The sequence below is a fragment of the Pagrus major genome, chromosome 8 (assembly GCF_040436345.1).
Source record: "Pagrus major chromosome 8, Pma_NU_1.0".
In the NCBI taxonomy this organism is placed as follows: domain Eukaryota; kingdom Metazoa; phylum Chordata; class Actinopteri; order Spariformes; family Sparidae; genus Pagrus; species Pagrus major.
The window spans coordinates 29,132,075-29,152,031 of record NC_133222.1 but is presented as its reverse complement, the minus strand read 5'-3'; the positions used below and the strand labels follow the sequence as shown (position 1 = coordinate 29,152,031).

The 19,957-nt window shown below is 41.0% G+C and overlaps 2 protein-coding genes across 2 annotated transcripts; one reads left to right on the top strand and one right to left on the bottom strand.

Moving 5' to 3' along the window:
* The first annotated feature begins 1,403 nt into the window (after nt 1-1,403).
* LOC141001536 (olfactomedin-4-like) lies at nt 1,404-5,360 on the top strand. The gene is made up of 7 exons (XM_073472643.1): nt 1,404-1,474; nt 1,577-1,699; nt 1,860-2,078; nt 3,040-3,190; nt 3,629-3,856; nt 4,130-4,298; nt 4,580-5,360. Exons 1-7 carry the CDS (start codon nt 1,421-1,423, stop codon nt 5,013-5,015), a joined length of 1,380 nt encoding a protein of 459 aa, XP_073328744.1. The 5' UTR covers nt 1,404-1,420; the 3' UTR covers nt 5,016-5,360.
* A 1,374-nt stretch (nt 5,361-6,734) lies between these two features.
* LOC141001659 (olfactomedin-like) lies at nt 6,735-19,584 on the bottom strand. The gene is made up of 5 exons (XM_073472804.1): nt 19,426-19,584; nt 16,246-16,404; nt 14,070-14,282; nt 13,758-13,890; nt 6,735-7,584 (listed from the first exon to the last, which is right to left on the bottom strand). Exons 1-5 carry the CDS (start codon nt 19,582-19,584, stop codon nt 6,737-6,739), a joined length of 1,512 nt encoding a protein of 503 aa, XP_073328905.1. The 3' UTR covers nt 6,735-6,736.
* Between the last annotated feature and the right edge of the window lie 373 nt (nt 19,585-19,957).

Sequence of the window (19,957 nt, the reverse complement as noted above, 5' to 3'; positions counted from 1 at the left end):
TTGAAGTTTTTGAAAAAACACTTTTTTCTGGTGTATATGCCACTGACCCATAACAAAACCACAGAATTAAACATGTAAGAAAAATGCTGCAGTCTGTTCCGGTGTGTTATTTCTTCTGTTTATTTATTGTGAGCCCCGTGCAGAGTAGTGACTTTCTGTTCCTGAATCCTTCACCGCATCTTCAGGACTGACACTGTACGTGCATCTCTGCAAACCCACAACCAAAAAAGACACTTTCTCTTCAACATTTTGATTAACTTCCCATCTTCAAATATCATCACTGCGGTCTGAAGGACCAACGATCTCCGGTCTGCACAGACTGTCTAGTTCTAAAAAAAAAAGGTTCATATGAGAACAGATGGAGCTACGAGTACTGACAATCCCAAAGACAATAAAATGATTCCCCAACCAGAGGGCCTGAATGAATGATAAGGTGAGGGATCCATCCAGAGTCAAAATAGCTGCCTTTCTGTAGGATGACAAGGAAACATACAACACCACCAGAGCAAGACTGAAATCTGGTAGCAGGGAGGCAAAGAGGACCTCAGCCCCAACAGCACTAAAATATGTGGCAAGCAATCCAGACCATCACAAACCTCCAAAGCAAGATTGCCCCCATCATGTGTGAGGCTACGCTAATGATCTTACCACATTTAATGGTCACTTGGATCTCTTCAGTGAAGGGTCACCTGTAAGCGGAAGACCGGCCACCGTCAGTATCCACAGTGGATGTGAGAGGAACATATATAAAGATAGTAGACTAGCCGTGGTAGTGCGTGCCAACCCGTGTTATATGTGGGTAAGGCATACACTGATATCACACTGATTACATCATTTTGCTTTAGTTACACATTGTCAAACCTGCTCAGTTAATTTTTGCATCCAGGTTTATCAAATGAAAGCGATGTATCAATATTAAGTCAGATGACAGGCACTGTAATTACAAACTGAAAGTGTCTGCTTTGTACAACAACAGCAGCTGAGTCACAGCACAGAGCAGCATGAGTCAGATTTTAAATGTACATCATAGCCTGATATGAATTTGCTTGAAAACTTGATGCAGTGAAATCCATTCAAAGTCCAAGGACCACCCACCCTGAATTTAGACAAGCAATAAAGATGAATAAACTCAACAAGTTTTTTTTCCATAAGAAATCAAGAAATTTTAGTTCCCCATATCTTTCAGTTTTGCTAAAGTTGCATCTGTGTATCAACCTTTAACTTATATGTAAATCAATTCCAACCACAAGGAGGAAGTTATCCCATTATGTACTATAACGACACATCACAAACAGACATACACGTTCACTTCTCACACGTAGATGTTAGTGGGAGTGTTCATAAGTTAGAAGCTGCTGCTGCAGTCATATTTGAACTGCGGTCAGGGACTGTTTCATTGAGCTCTGGACTCTGATCCACCATGAAGCTCTATGTGATCGTTCCTCTGTGTGCTCTGATCACCTTCACCCAACAGGTAAGAAAACACAAATGCATAACGTGACTACTATTCTTTTCTTAGATGACTTTATTCAGTATTTTTTTTGTTACATGCCGTGTTTGATCTTCTTGATTTCAGGCACCTTCACGTGATAAGTGTGTGTGTGAGTTTACTAATTCAGAGAGGCCATTCCCTCATGACAAACTCAGCGCAGCGGAGGACAATGCATCAAGATGCAACACTAACATCAACCCACAGAAGGTAACTGGTACCGTTATTTTCTACACCAGACAAGAACACAACCTCCCTCAGCAGCTATAAAACTGTAATAATATGTAATAATAGTAATTTAATAAACAAAAACTATGTGTTTATGCGTTGATGTTGAAGGAGTCCTGAGTGGTGTCTCCTCTCTCTGCAGACTCTGGAGCTGGAGAGTCTGCTGCTGGGTTTGGAACGACGTCTGCCCCGGCTGCAGGAAGATGTGTCGATCCTGGAGAGGGAAGATGACGGAGAGCTCTATGGAGTTATCAGCCTGCAGGTGATAGAGAACGAACTGCTGGAGATCACGCAACTCATGGACAAGCTTAACAGCACCACCCTGGAACACCAGCATCTTACTACTAATGCCACCAAACAGGTACATTCACACAGAGAGACAAGCACCAGCTGCTAACTGGTGGCATCATTGAAGAATGCAGCGTCTATGTGCAAATCTGCTTAAAGTATACATTGATTTTTGGTTGTATAGCAGAAATGAAACATAAAAATTACTCATATAATATTAATTCTGCACTTAAAATTGTACTTTATACACAGTATACAGTTTACAGCCTGGTCAAAGTAGCCCACAATTAATGTAGGCTGAAAAACAATATGTGTAGGTAACACAGTTTCTACCTTTGCCGCCATCTGGTGGTATCAAGAGTGACAATGGCAGAGAGCAATGCTTTCCACATCACATAGTACTCATAGTAATATATTCATCATGAACATTTGAGCCAAAAAACACAATGTAAAAGGTGTGTACTGATGCAGAGCCCCCTGTTGACCAGATACATTTATAGAGGGCTGCTAACATTTCAGTTTGTATTTTTATCAGATATTCAGACAAAATGTTTTTCAAATTTCAAAACTGTATCAGTATTTATTCAGTTTATTTTTAAAAAACTAATTCCACATAGAAGCTCTATTGTCTAGGCAAGAAATATTGTTTTAAATTTGGTGGTAAAGTTTGACATTTTTAAGTATAAATAATATGATATCTTATGTTAGCAAAGATAGGAAAAAGAGGACAAGAAAGGAAAAAAAAAGAATAAAGATAGACATGAAAAGGTTATCATAAATATACACCTGAATATTTTGGAAACCCCCAAAAACTGTGATTTTCAACTACATTCTAAGTGCTTAAGTAAGTGCTTTATAATCACTAATAAGCAGTCAATATGCTATTAATATGTATGCTAACAAGCAACAAGTTAATTGATTAATATGTGGTCCTAATCTTATGCGTTATATATATTTTTTTTCATCAATGGAAAAGCCAGTATAGTTTTCAGGTAATGCTGAATTCAAGGGCATTCTTTCCAACTGTCTCTCAGCTGGAGGACCTAAAAGCAGAGATGGACGAGCTGGAGACGTTCGACACCATGCAGGTGGTTAAGAGACAACGAGAAAACCAGCTTCTGAAAAGCAACCTGACCAAGTGCAGAGATAAACGCCCCACCACGCAACCCAGTCAGCCTCCACATGGTATGTCCTCAAACCGCACTACACAACAGACTGTGGGGAGATTGTTTTTAAACTTATTATTATGGTTATGTAGCTATTGCTTTTTTGTGTCTATTTACTGATGTGAAATTTTACTACTTTACTACTTTTACTCTAATTTTGTTTTACCTGAGCAAAATCAGTTGTGACCAGACCTCCAGCAAAAGTACATCCAACATCAGAGGACATTGTGGTTCTCTGTCCAGTGTCTGCACCAGAAATTGTCACTAACAGCTGTGAAGGGCCCTCCCCACTAAGAGCCAATGTAGGTTATAAATGAACTGTGGGAAGCTCTCAGGACCAATCACCACAATTAGGAAGTAATTATCAACTAGTGGACGCCTCGCTCACAGCTGTATTGGTGTAGTTTATCTACATCTGCACAATTTCTCTTTGTTTCATTTTGTATTTTCTCCCAAGGTAACTGTCCCCGCGGTCAGTTCCGCAACATTACCGGGCCGAGGAAGTTCATAGAAGGAGAATATCCTGGGTCCTATAAGTATGGGGCCTGGGGTCGGGATCCCAAACCAGAGGCTGGGAAGGAGAGCTGGTATTGGCTGGTGATGATGACTTCCAGTGACAGATACGCCCACTACGTCCGTCTCTACTCCAGCCTAAGCGCTCTCATTGTTGGGCAGAGCACCCCAGGTAGAGAACTTGTTTAGTCAGAATCTGCTAGCCTGTGCAACAGGGTTTTGTTTGTATACGTTTCTGGACAACAATGGTGGACAATACCTGCATTATCATTCACTGTTTGGGTCTTTTCATGGGACTTTCTGATGATAAGACATCATCAGACTTATCCTTAAAAAAACATCTAAAATAATATTTATTGCTCCCTTTTATATTAAGAAATGATAACAAAACTTACTTATGTTTGCATTCACTTCCTTCTCTCTTGCTTCTTCTATCTTCTTCCAGGAAATGTCGAGATCAGCCCATCTAACCCAACCGACAACACCATCCAGGGTCCAAATGTTGTCATGTATAGAGGGGCCTTGTACTACAACTGTTACAACCAAGATGAAGTTTGTCGATTCAACCTCACCTCCAAAACTGTGACCAACATAAAACTACCCAAAGGCACCAGGTACACTGCTTCATTGTTTGAATGGGTTTTGAATTCTGAAGTTTTATAAGAACAATACGACAATAAGACTAAAATGAATGTGTGAATTAAAACTTTGTAAAATATTATTATATACATTTAAAATGATTCATATGCCAAATCACAGCATACTGTAGCATAATGAGCCAAAGAAAACTAAGATACAGATTTCCACATTATGTACACACAGTATACAGATACAGTATTTTCAAAATCTTCATTTCTTAAAAGAAAACATCACTTCTATCCTCTGTGTTTTTCAGGTATAACTCAAAGGGTAACTTCTGTCACCTTGAGGAATGCTACCCGTTCACAGACCTGGACCTGGCTACAGATGAGTCAGGCATCTGGGTGATCTACACCACCAACCAGGACTTTGGAAACCTAGTGCTGTCCAAGCTGGAGGACGATGAACAGTTCAGACTTGGCCAAACCTGGCACACCTCAGTCTACAAGCAGGGCGTAACCAACACCTTTATGGTGTGTGGTGTGCTCTACGCAACACGGTTTATCGACAAAGAAACGGAGGAGATCTTCTATTCGTTTGACACTACCACAGGGGTAGAGAGGTTCAACCTTGGCATCTTCATCAGAAAGATGTATCCCAACATTTTGTCCCTGAACTACAGCCCTGTGGACCAGATACTACATGCCTACTGTGACTCCTACATGGTCTCCTATAAGGTTCTGTTTTCATAAAAGGTTAATGCAGACAACATCTTCTATAAAAGCTTGTATTTAAATAAGGGCTAACATAACCCAGATAGCAATGGAATGGTGGCAGTTGGGCGGTCCAGTCCTATTTGCCAGATCTGAGCCACTAGCAGGCTATAGCATGACCAAGTCAGCCGAGAACGAACTGAATATACCAGAAATGACCCAGATCTGGACCATTGCTGGTTTATTCTGGTGGGCTGGATCTGGCCCAGACTTGGGCCAGTTGTAGTTTATTTGCCTAGCAATTCAGTGCCATCATTCCACGTGGTATGTGGGCAGAATGACATGTCTGAAGTGGGCCAGATCTGGGGTGCAACAATTTTGCTATCTGGGAGTAGTGTAATAGTGAGCAGCTTGAATGATCAGTCATAAATAAAGGCATCATACATATATGCATATTCACAATCTATTTTTTCACATACTTATGTGCATGATAGTCCTGTCTATCTTTAGCTTATATGTTCAACTTTGTTGTCCTTGTTCTGTTTATGTCAAGTCCTGTTTAAGTAGATTTAGAGCAATGTTAAAAGTCAAATTCCTTTTCTGTACAACATACTTGGCCATTAAAGTTAGTGGGGAAATGGTCTTTGCTGTCCTTTGCTCAGGCTTTATCTTCTTTCTACCAAGTCAAATAAAGCACTATTTTATAGTATGATCTATGAGTGAAATGTAGCCCATGAGGCTTATCTTATTAGAAAATACTTACAATTGAAATAATTTGAGTCTTTCGTCAACCAAGCTAGTGAAAGCTGGATGTAAATGTACAGTGTGGCAGAATATCTCGATGAAATAGAACTACTTCAGACTTGTAGTGTTTTGATTTTCATGTAGTACTATGAATATAATATATAAAGTGAACCCTATACTTCAGTAGCGTGAAAGCTCACTTGTTATTATATTCAACCACCACTGGGCTGGTATCACTGCCAGCTCATTCTTTTACAGTCAGCTCCTAACCATGAACTTGATTCTCAGTTAGGACTTACCGTCTTAATTGATATTACCTTTGGGTTGAAAATGCAATCAATATTTAGCAACAAGTAATGTTACCCTCAACTTCTCCCCCAACTTCAGTCAAAGATGAGTGTAATACCTACCGTGGTTAAAAACTGAAGTAAATGTTTGAGTGTTGGTGCCACGCTAGCAGACAGCTAGCTCGAGGGATGACAATGTCAGCAGACTCACCTATCGGGGAAAGATTGAAATAGCTAAAGAGTAGCTAAAGTTAGCGTGCTAATATACTAAACTAAAAAAGTAAACATGGTAAACATTTCCTTCTAAACATTAGCAGGTTAATGTTGTCATTGTGGATGTTAGCAAACTGACATTAGCAGTTAGCTGAAAGTAGCTTTCCACTGCCTTACAGCCTCACAGAGCTATAAGCGTGTCTGAAGACTTGACGCTCAAGACTACAACCACAGCCAACAACATGATGATTGTATTTTTCTATTGGAAATAAATCCTATTAAAGTTAATGAGGTCAGTAAAGAATGTTTATAAGGTCATTTATACAATTTTATTCCATCCAGTGTAACAGTGCTACATAACAGACATTTGTTACAGTAAACAGTATGTGATTTGCCTTACAAATCGTAGAGACATGTAGTACCTGACTGTTAATATTAGCTAACCTCATGGATGATTATGATATCATATCATGATATTTTATATAGGGCCAATTACAACATTAGAAGAGCTTGAGATCAGAAGTTTGCCTGGTAGGCCAGTAGATATCCATCATTGTACATGTAGATCTGCTTGTTGGTGGGGTTATAGCTCAGACTGGCCACTCCTTTAGCTACCTTCTCCAGTGGCAGTGCAAGTGAGTTGTCCTCTTTGCCTGTTGCCGTGTCGAAGGCGTAGAACACCTCCTCGTGGTAATCATCCACGTAACGAGTGGCATACAGCACACCGCACACCATGAAAGCATTGCTCACTGCCTTTTTGAACTGCCTCGTCTCCCATGTCTGTGTGACATTGAGGGTCTGAGCCTCGCTGTCCCAAACTAGCCGGCTCACTACGAGATTACCATGGTTACCAACAGTGGCATAGAGGGCCCATAGTCCTGTCTCATCTGCCTCTATGTCCACATCACTGTTGTCACGGCAGGCATAGTAACAATACGGGAACTTGTTGTTGTAACCCACGCCGTTGCCTGGAAGTGTCACCCGTTTAACAGCGTTGCTCGTCAGGTCGTAGCGGCAGACGTCTGCAGAGCTGTAGCAGTGATAGTACAGTGCTTCACCATATAGAACAGCACTGGGACCCTCAATGCTGTCGGTGTGACTGTAAGATGGAGCGATGGTAAAGTCCTCGTAGTTGACAGATTTCATAAAGTCATTATAACTTTGGTAGACGCGCAGAGAGTTGCCCCATTTGTGGCCGCTGATCAGAGGCTGAACCCAGTAGCTGTTCCTCTGTTCCTCACTGTCCACCTGGGCCTGTTTGCCCCACGAACCAGAGATGTAGCTCTTGTCATGGGGACTGACCTTAGTCATGACAGGATCACTAATGCTGGTGATCAGGCCCTTGAGGCAGTGCCTGCCCTGGCCTGGAAACAGAGAGAGATGAGAAGGGTCTGAGAATCAGATGATGTACAGTTCAGTCTAGAGCATTACTCTTTTTGTATTTCTGCCTAGTGGCATAGGTATGGTTTCAGAAATGGCTGGGAGACAACGCAGTAAATAAAAAAAATGTTGAAGCTGTGATTCTTATCCATAAGTAATTGACTACTATTGTTGAGACATCACCCAGAGATGCTGGGTGAATGCAAATGTCCCAATCATTTGGCCCAGACATCAGAACCCGTTTAATGTCCGATTGAGCCCATGTGTGAGTTGCAGTGTTATTGCAGTGCAGTTTACCATACATAGTCATGCCCATGCAGATTAAAAAGATTTTTCAGCTTTTTTAATTTGGGGTTATATGAGTTACTTAAACATAGAGAGGAGGGCTTTGAAGGAAGGAGCAAATAGAGCATGATTTGCATATCTATATACTAATGAGAAGCCTCCTCTGCTCTGGAGCCTCAGGCACAGTTCTGACATTAGCACACACCTAGCTGACAGCTTTCTCATTTTCACCTGAAACTCCGAAACCACAAGTCAGATCTCTTTCTCTTTGCTGTTGGGATTTCGTATAAAAGATGGCTGAGTTAAAGTGAACTTTAAACTGACATTATTCTGCTCTGGTGCATTCACGTTAACGTTAGCTAATGAAAGCCATCATAGCTATCCGATATCAATATCCGTAAAGACCCCAAAGGCTGAATGATTGCATCATCTTCTCAGTAAATCTAACTTAGACTTCTTAGGCCTCTCAAAATTGTATGACTGGGCTGAGATCTCAGCTTGCTGGGATCTTCACCACAGCTCTCTGGGATCTTCACCAAGATCTTCAACATCTCCCTGTCACAAGCCATCATACCCTCATGCCTAAAATCAGCCACCATCATCCCTGTTCCCAAGAAGCCCGTCTCTGAGGACCTGGGTAACTTCAGGCCAATAGCACTCACACCGGTGATCATGAAATGCTTTGAGAAACTGGTCCTGCATCACATCAAGGCAAGACTGCCTCCGTCACACGATCCACATCAGTTTGCTTACAGGGCAAACAGGTCCACGGAGGATGCAATCACCATCGCAACCCACACAGCACTGACCCACCTGGAACATCCAGACAGCTACGTGAGGATGCTCTTCATAGACTTCAGCTCAGCATTTAACACAATCATCCCGGACGTCTTAATCCATAAACTTCTGGACTTGGGCCTCTCCTCCTCCATCTGTGCCTGGGTCAAGGACTTTCTCACTAATTGACCTCAGTGCGTCAGACTTGGCCCCCACATCTCCTCCTCTATCACCCTAAGCACCGGCGCGCCTCAAGGCTGCGTGCTGAGCCCAATGCTCTACTCCCTGTACACCCATGACTGCACACCAGCCCATCCCTCAAACATCTTCATCAAATTTGCTGATGATACAACAGTCGTGGGGCTCATCTCAGGAGGAGACGAAACAGCATACAGGGATGAGATAAAGTGCCTGGCAGCATGGTGCTCAGTGAACAACCTCTCACTGAACACCACAAAAACAAAAGAGATCATCACAGACTTCAGGAGGAAATGCTTCGTCATCCCGGCCCTGCTCTGCATAAATGGGGTCAGCGTGGAGAGGGTAGAGTCCTTTAAATTCCTGGGAGTCCTCATCTCCGAGGACCTCTCCTGGTCTGCCAACACCTCAGCCACCATCAAGAGAGCACAACAGAGACTCTACTTCCTCAGAGTACTCAGGAGGAATGACACAGAGAGGAAGCTGATGGTGTCCTTCTATCGGGCGACCATCGAGAGTCTGCTGACATACTGCATCACAGTGTGGTACGAAGGCTGCTCTGCTGCAGACAAAAAAGCTCTGCAGAGGGTCGTCAAAACAGCAGAACGGATCACTGGCTGCCCTCTCCCCTCTCTGAAAGACATTGCTCTGTCCCGCTATCTCAGCAGAACTAAAACAACAACCAGCAACTCCACACACCCCGGCCACCACCTCTTTGAACTTTTGCCCTCTGGCAGACGTTTAAGAACAATCAAAACACACACCAACAGATACAGAGACAGCTTCTTTCCAACGGCCATCTGCACACTCAACACTAAAAAGCACTGACAATACATTTCAGCACCACTGCATATTTGCACAATATCTGCACAATACATATTTTTTTAATTTAGACATATATTTATTCTTAATAGAACTTAGAACTCCAGATTTTCGCTAAAACCGTAGATTAACATACATATATATATATATTTTTATTATTTATTATGTCATTCTCGTATGTTTTTTATGTCATGTCCTGTACTGTATGCACCGACTGAGATGCAACTGTGATTTCATTGTAAGCTGAGCCTACAATGACAATAAAAGCATTCTATTCTATTCTATTCTATTCTATTCTATTCTATTCTATTCTGTTCAACTCTCCATCGGCCGCATTGCTTGTACCAGGCTACAATATCTTTAGACGGGACAGAACTGAGGGAAGAGGGGGTGGGGTCATGATTTATATCAAGGAACACATCATCTGTCATCAAATATGCTGGTCTTTTGTCCATGATTTAGAGTGTATTGGTCTGAACATAGTGCTCTCATCTGAAATGTCTTTTGTGCTTATTGTTGTATATCGTCCACCCTCCTCCAATAATGACTTTTGTGTCACATTTAAAAAGCTACTTCAAGCATGTGATTTTAAAACTGAGGTCATACTACTTGGCGATCTCAACTGTAAGTGGTTAAACAAGACTAATAGGAAATCCCTTAAACAGATCACAGACAGTCTGGACTGCATCCTCCCAGACACAGATAGACCTCATATTCAGTAACAAGCCTGAAAGAGTCGTTAAGACGTTTAATCTCATCACTGGACTGTCCGACCACAATCTGACATTAATATCAAGAAAACTTTCAAAAAAGTGCTTTCATCATAATGTAAAACCTGTGGAGCAACTCAGATTTCCAAAAAATGAAATGGCTAATTTTCAAAAAGTAGTGCAGCAGACTGATTGAAACAACATACTCACTAGGAGCAACACAGAAACAGACAGCGAAATGTTTACAACCAAGTTACATAGTTTAGTTAAGGAGTTCACGAGAAGGGTCAAAGGAAAAAAACAAAACAATGTACTCCCTTGGCTCAACAGTGAAATATTTCAACTGATGAAGGAAAGAGACTCTGCACTGAAAAGATCGTTTAAGTCCAAGTTAGATGGTGACAGGAATAGATTCACCTTATTATGAAACAGAGTGATCCAACAAATCAGAAAAACCAAAGCCAATTTTTTCATAACAATTATCAATGAGGCAAAGGGTAACACAAAGCTGATCTGGGAACAAATTAAGAATGTTATGGGAATTGGTCACAGGCCTAGGAAACAGTTAGAGCTGAACCTGAACAGTAAATTAATACAAGACCCAGCACAAATTGCTGTAGCCTTCAATCGATATTTCATCAACTCTGTGGCTGAAATCATACAGAATTTCCCTCAAACATCTACAAATATTCTTAAAGTAGATGAAAGCAAGCCTTCCTTCACATCAAACCGATCTTTGAACAAAAAACCCAAGCACTTATTAACGGATAAGTTAATTAACTTATTAACTTATTACGCAGAGAACTTAGACCAGACGCCGAAACGATCGCTGCATGGCACGCGCTGGCAGCGGAGCAAAGCACTGCGATGCTTCCTATGTGAATGACACCATTGGTTAACATGGGCGCTGAAACGAAAATGGCTCCGCTCCTCGGCGCTTTGCAGCTAATCACGGCACTTCTGCATCCTCTCTGAACCCAGCGTTAGCCTACCCCATCACACTAACTATTAATCAGTCAGTACTACAGGGGATTTTCCCATCTACCTGGAAAACTGCAATTGTAACTCCGATATTAAGTCAGATGACCCACTAATCACCTGTAACTACTGCCCAATCAGTATCCTACCTGTGATCTACAAGGTTGCCGAGAAATGTGTGTCAGAGCAGCTTGTCTCCTTCCTCAATATTGGTCCATTCACTCTCCACCCCATGCAATTCATCTTCAGGGCCCATCACTCCACTGAAACGGCTAGCTGTTTCTTCTTAGAGAAGGTCAGAGCTATGGCCGACAAGGGGGGTGTGGTTGGAGCTGTGTTTTTAGACCTTCATAAGGCCTTTGACACTGTCAATCACCACATCCTCATCGCCAAACTGTCTGCTTTTAACTTCGCCCCACTGACACTCAAATGGATTGAGTCATACCTAAATGGTAGAAGAACAATCATCGTTCTCAACCTTTACACTGGTGTACCACAAGGATCAATACTTGGCCTGCTTCTGTTTAGTCTATATATTAATGATCTACCATCGGTTTGCCCGGAAATCAATACCCTATATGTGGATGACACAGTAATATATGTGCATGCCAGCACGAAACATCTGGCTGCTGTCAAACTCACCACAGCAATGGATCAAATTACCAACTGGCTAAATTGCTCCTGCCTCCAACTTAACCTCAATAAAACTGTAGGAATGTTCTTCACAAAAAGTCAATGTAACATCATCCCGAATATCACAGTCTCTGGTAAAAACATTAGTATTGTTCCACATTTGAAATATCTGGGCATCACCATCGACTCCAATCTTTCTTTTAAAACATACATTACAAAAGTGTGCAATAGGGTTTAAGTTTAACTTGGCTAATTTTAAATACATAGGAATACACTAACTTTTAATGATGCAAAATTGTTTATGGATGCCATGATCACGTCACATCTCACATACTGTTTGACAAGCTGGGGACAAACTAACAGCTCAACACATTACAACCATTAGCAACCCTTTACAAAAAAACCCATCAAAGTATTGGATCAAAAGCCTAACAGTTCACATCACTGCATCATTTTAAAAAAACACAAACTACTGAGCTGGGAAGACATAATCAAATGTAAACATCTGCCTGGTCTTCAAAATCCTGCATAACGTCGCTCCTCCCCCTCTCAACTCATTTATAATCCAACGTAACAGCAGTCATACCACTAGAAGCACCACACGAGGTGACCTTGTAACCCCATTCAGGAAAAGCACATTCGGTCAATTATCATTCTCAGTCAGACTGGAATTCACTGCCCACCATTATCAAAGACATAAATACATACTCCACCTTCACCCAACACCTCAAAACATGGCTATCAGATAACTATAACTGCAAACATTAACCCCCGTCAGACGTGATATGTGACATTGTCATTATCTGTTGCTGCTCCATGCCTTGTATGTACCATTATTTTTATTTTATTTATTTTTTATTTTTTTATTTTTCGCATTCGTACTTTTTATCCCTTGCATCCCCTTGTAATATTAGCTATTTGAGATTGCCTATTCTGTCAACCGACCGGGGACTACAGCTGGAAATTAGCCATTAAGGCTAAAGCTGCTCCTTTTACTGTAAAGTTTATTAAAGGAGACTGTCCACGTCATCATAAACAAAAAGCATAAGGTAGGCTCCATGTGTAAAACAAAGGCAGAGAGAAAATATATTTTACATATTTGCAGTTTGGTGTTTCAGGTGAACTCAACAGAAAATGAAAGACAAAGACAAAAAATCTGAAGATTATCATTAAAAAAAATAAAAATACTGAAATAAAGTTAACTAATTTATGACTGTGTTTAATTTTCACTGGAATTTGAAAAAACAGCTTTATCAAATACAAATGTTTCAATGCCATTTTTCAGTTCAGGATTTGTTTCCATTGCCAGATGTGTGTGTGTGTGTGTGTGTGTGTGTGTGTGATCTAAAATAATTAACTAAATGCTGCATCAACAGATGCTGAGCTAAGCTAAGCAATTTTTTAAATACATTTTCAGTAAACTTCCAACTAGTTCCTGCCTAACTTCTGCAAAAGTTTTTTAAGTAAGTAAACTTCATAATTTCCCATTTTTAAAAGTTTCCTTCATTAATTGCCAATTGAGGCCGAATAATAATGTCATCACAGCACTCAATAAATGTCACTCTTTATACTTTGAGACAACAATACATTATCAAATAATTTAATGACAGGAAAAAAGTTTGTGTGTTAGTGTGTGTGTGTGTACGTGTGTGTGTGTTTGTAGAAATTAATTACAATAAATGAGTGAGTTTTCTCTTACACACACACACACACACACACACACACACACACACACACACAAACACCATACTTACTTCTGAAGTCTTTGGGGATTGACCTGCAGGACTCGGCGCCATTCTTCAGGTAGCGCAGTCTCTCTTTGACAGTCTTCATGTTTATTGTGTCCCACATTTGCATACTGTCAACATCTGTAAGCAGTTTTCTCACCTATCACACACATACACACACACACACACATGGATACAACATTGTATACAGACAGGTTGGATCCAGTTATATCAGCCATAACCAATAGAGTTTAATAAAGTGTAACTTCATGTTACTCATGTAGGCTGTTGCAATACAACTTCAGGAAACATTTTAGTGTCTTCACTGTGCTGCTGTACCTCTTTGGAGAGTTTACGTGTTTGGGTGTTGTTCAGCTGGCTGTGGACGACATCGACGTCTGTCTCCAGCTGGGCGAGCTCCTGGCCCAGCAGGCGCACAGACAGGTCCGTGTACACCCCCCGGTTGCGCAGGTACTGGTGAGGCTCCAGTCGGGCCGTCAGGTTCTCAACCAGAGCCTTGAACTGAGGGAGAAGCTGGCTGGACAAAGTCACCTGCAAGAAAACACAGACAGAAAGTCCTGAAAAATGTTATGTGCTTTCAGGATTTCATGTTCAACTTCATATATTCTGGAATATCATTTTCATTGGGTACCATCACTGACAAGACATGGAAGTCATGCTGATATTAATCATAAAAAAACACAACTGTTGAATCCAGTCAAAATGTCACATTAGAAGAAATGTTTCTAACCAGCGCAGTGTGGCTCAGTATTACTGTGTATACATATAATCCATCAAATCAGAGGTGGAATTAGACTGGACTGGACTCATGGGCGTAGGTTTCTATATAGATGGTCGTGACATGTCACAACCAATGTTCGAGGATTGCAAAATAGTCACTACCAATATTTGTCTGCTGCTGAGCCAGTAGTAACGTTAGTGAGTGGTAGTAGTGAGCATCTTCCAAACTGTGTCCGCTACTTGAAATGGATAAGAGGAAGAAACAGCTGAGAAACAGCGATTAAAAAGTTGAAGTCTCTGGAGGTGGAGGCTGCTAAATGTGCGAAGTTGACGGAGCTTTTTGGTGCCGGGACCAGTAACACCGACCCGCCAGCAGCCACAGGTGCTGCTGCGCCGGGAGACGAGGGAGGAGGACCTGACGATGATGAGCGAGTGGAGGCAGACAGGGTCAGTGCCGTCAGCCTGGGGCTGGCTCGGCTGAATGTTTGAGACACGTCCAAAACAAAGTAAAAGACGTTTTTACATTCAATGTGATGTGACCTCACTAACATACTGATGAACGCAGCTGCCGCTAATGCTAACGTAGCTGCCGCTAATGCTAACGCAGCTGCCTCTAATGCTAACGTAGCTCCTCAGGGACTGAAGTCGTTATTTTCTAACTTTGACAATCTAACATGTGGCAGCACATCAGCCCAGAGTTAAAGGGCTGTGACTGTTGGTAGTTGTGGTTGATTTTGTTCAAATACGCCGAATTGTGATATTATGGGTTATTATTGTTCAGATGATTTAGCTAAGCTAGCTAACAGATGCTAACGTCAGCGGTCTCTTGTTGCCATAGCAACAGTAAACATTCACGTGGCCTGATGAGCTGTAAACAGAGATACAAAACACAAGTAAACCTATAGCAAATAATAAATTTAATTTGCAATATTTACCATTGAATTTATTGTAATCTTTCCATTCATTTATTGTTTACTGAGGTGATAACTATCTAATAGGTATAATTTGTGTGTAAATGTGTTACTTTTACTGTAGTTTTCAAATGGCTGTGTATAGTGTTAGTGTATAGTCTTGAGCATTTTCAGGTCACAAAGATCTGGCTTTTTTGCATTGGGAAACACTAGTAAAGTGTCCTAATGAAAACACGACAAAGCCATTTGACTACCTTGTTCATAAATGATGGTGTCAGGACTTTTTTTTATGACACACACACTTTCATTGATAGGAATACTTGGTTTTGAGGAATGACCTCTATTTTGAGCATGTGACATGCTTTTGCAGGTTATCAACAAGGTTTTGCAGTTTGTACTAATTGTTTTGAGAAATGCACCAACTGTTGTGCAAATGTAAGTAATGATGTGAGAAAAACTCCACCCCGGCTCTGGTTTTGGGTTCTTCCCGTTAGTCTCGTCCCACCCCTGGTCATAACATAACTTCTGTTGTGATTTGACACTATAATGAACAAAGATTGATTGGTTGATTGCTATAGCTGTCAGTTTTAGTCCTTGAGTTCATAGCTACGTGCTTTATTTGTTAACTGCTATCAAGGAATATGACTCTCCTTTGTAGTATGCGTGAGAAAGGACGCCACGAGATTTGTGGACTTCTTCGTGGTGTCCGCTGATAATATAGTGGGCTGGTCTGGACAGAAAATGCCAGAGCTGAATTTTTGTCCCAGTCCACCCCTGGTAATGTCACTACCAAAGCTGAGACCAAACCTACGCCCTTGACTGGACTCACACCCAAAATGATTCTGGTTGACTTTAGTTCTCACCTGTTCCTGCAGCGTGGTCAGAGATCCTCCACAGGTCTCAACCTGTTGCAGCACGGCCTCATACTTCAAAACAGGGAACGACCACAGGTTGGTGTCCACCGGGCACACACATGAGCCATTCTTCTTCTGGCCTGAGGCATGCTGAGCCTGGCCATCACCCTGCTGTCACACATGGATAAAGAAGATTTACAATGATGGTAAGGAGGCTGCATTAAATAAAAGAAACAAAAATAATTTTAAAAAAGCCTCACTTTCACTCTTATTCTTAGTTTCTAAGAGTAATATATCAAGTGTTACTTACTGATGGCAGCAGCAGCAGGAGCAGCAGCAGCAGCAGCATCTTTAGAGCTGGAGATATGAATAGTGGACTGAAGAGGACAGAAGCTGTTTGAGCTGAAATCACCACTCCTCCTCTTTTCTTTTCTCTTATAATGTCGATCACAACAAAGGCACATTTTCCTGAATTCCAGACTTGCTTCTTTCCACCAATGTGTCACAACAGAGCCTTAAAACCACTCATGTGGATGTGAAACTCAAATAATGTCTACTATGGGGTTTCACATTGCTTTATTTTGCTATATTTTATCCATGTTTGGTTGTTGGTTATTATTCCCTCTTTGCAATACCTTCTTTTATATTTTCTCCTGTTTTTAACATCCATATAAGATAATGATGCAGTAATGACAACATATTTATTCATTTATTTATGTAATGTAATGTCGTGTCATGTAATGTGTTAGTTGAAATGACATTCATCAACCAGCAGTGAGTTTTTGCAATTGGGTTCATTATAGATGTAATTAGTACATGGAAATCAATTATTTAACTGTTGATTTGTTTATTTGTTTGTTTATTAGCGGTGCTTTGCTCTGAATGACCCAAATGCAGAAAAAGACAAACATAGTTCAGTGATTTTAGTAGTTAAGTGACAATAAGCTAGTTCTAACAGAAGTAGCCAAGGATCCACAGGAATGGGGCAGGTAAAAGGTGCAAGCAGGCCAGTAGGCATAGGCAGAAGAGACTGAAAAGCAAATCAACATTGACACATGGCAACTGACTGGGGAAATAGGCTGGATTATACTGTATACTGAAACACAGGGGAGTACGAGGACATAAGCAGAGAGACAGAAAGGGCACAAATTAAAACTGAGACAGCAATAATTTCATTTTATTACATAAATCATAACTGAAAATAATATTGCAAAAATATGCTTATAAATAAATTAGGTCATTAAATACCAGTTTACCAATATAAAACTAATAATAATATAATTTATAATATCTCAAAAAAGCACCAGAGGCCTGTCTCATGAAGCAGGATTAGAAAGTTATCTAGATAATCTGAATCAGAATCAAAACCAGCTTTATTGGCCAGGTATGTGTACATGTACAAGTAATTAAGGCCCGAGCAGGAAATCTGCGAGGTCCCTATTGTTTTTCGAATGATTATTATTATTTTTTTTTGTTATTTTTTTTCTTTGTCCAAAATGATCGCATTTTTCACTGCCTGAACATACCCCAAAACTCACCAAACTTGGAATATAGATAAGACCTGGTGAAAATTTTTATAATCTGTTGTCGTTGTGATTTTTTACCACTAGGTGGGGCTATAATCAAGGAAAGTGCGTTTTGGCTTATAACTCCCACATACTTTGTCGCACATTCAAAATGCACGTGTTCAGTGAACTGTGCTGAATCTCCTGATATAGGCCACGCCCATTTCTGCCTAACGTTTTTTTTTGCTAATTCACAAAATGTCGCAAACCTACTTTTTCGAACTCCTCCCAGGCAATTTCACCGATTTGCATCTGTGGACCCTTCTGACAAAAAGTTATTAAATAACTACTTCCTGTAGATTTCGTTACAAACAGGAAGTGTTGCATATCTCCACTTTGGTGTGTCCAAATGACATGAACCTTAGCATACTACTTCCACATGAGCCCCTTAGCCTCTGTGCAAAATTTAGACGGCTGACAACTAGGTGGCACTGTTTAAATTCAAGTATTCTATATCTCCACATCGGTTGGTCGGATTAACCCCAAACTTGGTACACTCATTGACACTGCCCTCCTGAGGATAGCTGATGAAGGTGTTACCAATCCGACACTAGGTGGCTCTGGTGGCAGTTTCATTTCATATTTGGCACTGTGCCCACACTATAACACTTATGGATATGAAATTCATAGGGGTGGTATAGACTGGCCCCTGTAACTCACACACCAAAAATGACCAGCAGGTGGCGCTATTATCAACACAAAACCGTTTTTCGCTAATAACTCCCACATAATATGGTGCACATTGTTAAACCTTATATCTATATGTTTCCTGAATAAAGCCGAATTGTGTGATGTAGGCCACGCACACGTTCACACTGAATTTCCATTCGCAAATTCCCCAAATATTGCAAAGCTACTTTTTCAACCATCTCCCAGGTAATTTCTCCCAATTGCAACTTTGCAAACAGCATCTGTGGACCCTCCTGACAAAAACTTGTTATAAGATTTGTGATAGTCCAAAGAACCCCCAAAATATTAAACAACAATTTACTGCACATTGTGGTCAATCAGGCAGTCTTGCATATCTTGACCAAATACAGTCCGATTAACACAAAACTTTGGCCAGTTGTGTTCCATGGCCAGATGAGCGTTTTTACAAAATTTAGTGCAAATCAGCCAATAGGTGGCGCTTTTATTGTTAAATAACGAAAGAACAGCTTCACTGCCTTCACTTTTGATTCCTCAATGGAAGTTGTTGCATGAACAAGCCCCGACAGCAGCATGCCCCGACGGGCGTGGACTGCGAGGGCACGTTCATCGCTGCTTGCAGCTTTAATTTCACTCTGTTTTTCATTCTTCTCAATGTACTTACACAGGAATAGATACGGATAAGAACTAGCTGAAAAATTAAGGGTAACTTAAAAAAAATATCCTGATCGTCCTGTGTCATCTGCTCTTGTTCTGTTTTTTACATCCTCTGCTGGGCCTTTTAGATGACGCTGTCTTTGTTTGGAGATGGCAGATCCCAGATACCTGAGGGTCTCCACATCAGACGCTGTAGTTGAGTATTCAGATAGGTTGTAGTCTTTTGTGTGTAGGGAGAAGAGCAGTGGTGAGAGCACACATCCCTGGGGGGCGCCAGAAGAGATTGTTAGTAGGTGGATATGATTTTCCTCAAACTCACCTGTTTCCTCCTGTGGGTCAAGAAGTTTGTGATCCACTGACAGGTGGAGGCTTGCACATTGAGGTCAGTGAGTTTGGCGTGGAGAACTTCTGGGATGATGCCTGGAAGTGCCCCCAGACAGGATGCATGTGTATGTTGCAGGATGTAGTGCAGTCCCATGTTGACTGCATCCTCCACTGACCGTTTACGAAATACCAACCTGTACCCCCCAACGTACAATATAATATATGTTAAATATTTATTAACGATGTCAACAGGTCAGTCTCTTGTTTTATCATATTTCATTTCAATAAAACAGAAGATATCTGTGGTTTCAGCACAGGGAGGATTAAAATGGTAAACTGTGGGACGTGATCAGTCATAACATGTCCATCTGTGGCAAACACTTTATCACAGTTCATCACAGAGTAAATAATATGTGCACCTATATTGTTTGTAGATTGAACAATGGCTTGATCATAAACTACATGCTTTTGGAGGAATGGAGTTTGGTTTGGTTGAAAGACTGCTGGGAGCAGAGGGTATTTTAAAA

What these genes read in the sequence shown, in the direction of transcription:
- LOC141001659 (XM_073472804.1), bottom strand. Translation starts at nt 19,584, where the DNA reads ATGGGACTGCACTACATCCTGCAACATACACATGCATCCTGTCTGGGG. An exon ending in TGACCACGCTGCAGGAACAG is followed by an intron (nt 14,283 to 16,245) that starts GTGAGAACTAAA and finishes GTTTTCTTGCAG; the next exon opens with GTGACTTTGTCCAGCCAGCT. An exon ending in AATCCCCAAAGACTTCAGAA is followed by an intron (nt 7,585 to 13,757) that starts GTAAGTATGGTG and finishes CTCTGTTTCCAG; the next exon opens with GCCAGGGCAGGCACTGCCTC.
- LOC141001536 (XM_073472643.1), top strand. Translation starts at nt 1,421, where the DNA reads ATGAAGCTCTATGTGATCGTTCCTCTGTGTGCTCTGATCACCTTCACC. An exon ending in CTACTAATGCCACCAAACAG is followed by an intron (nt 2,079 to 3,039) that starts GTACATTCACAC and finishes ACTGTCTCTCAG; the next exon opens with CTGGAGGACCTAAAAGCAGA. An exon ending in TGTTGGGCAGAGCACCCCAG is followed by an intron (nt 3,857 to 4,129) that starts GTAGAGAACTTG and finishes ATCTTCTTCCAG; the next exon opens with GAAATGTCGAGATCAGCCCA.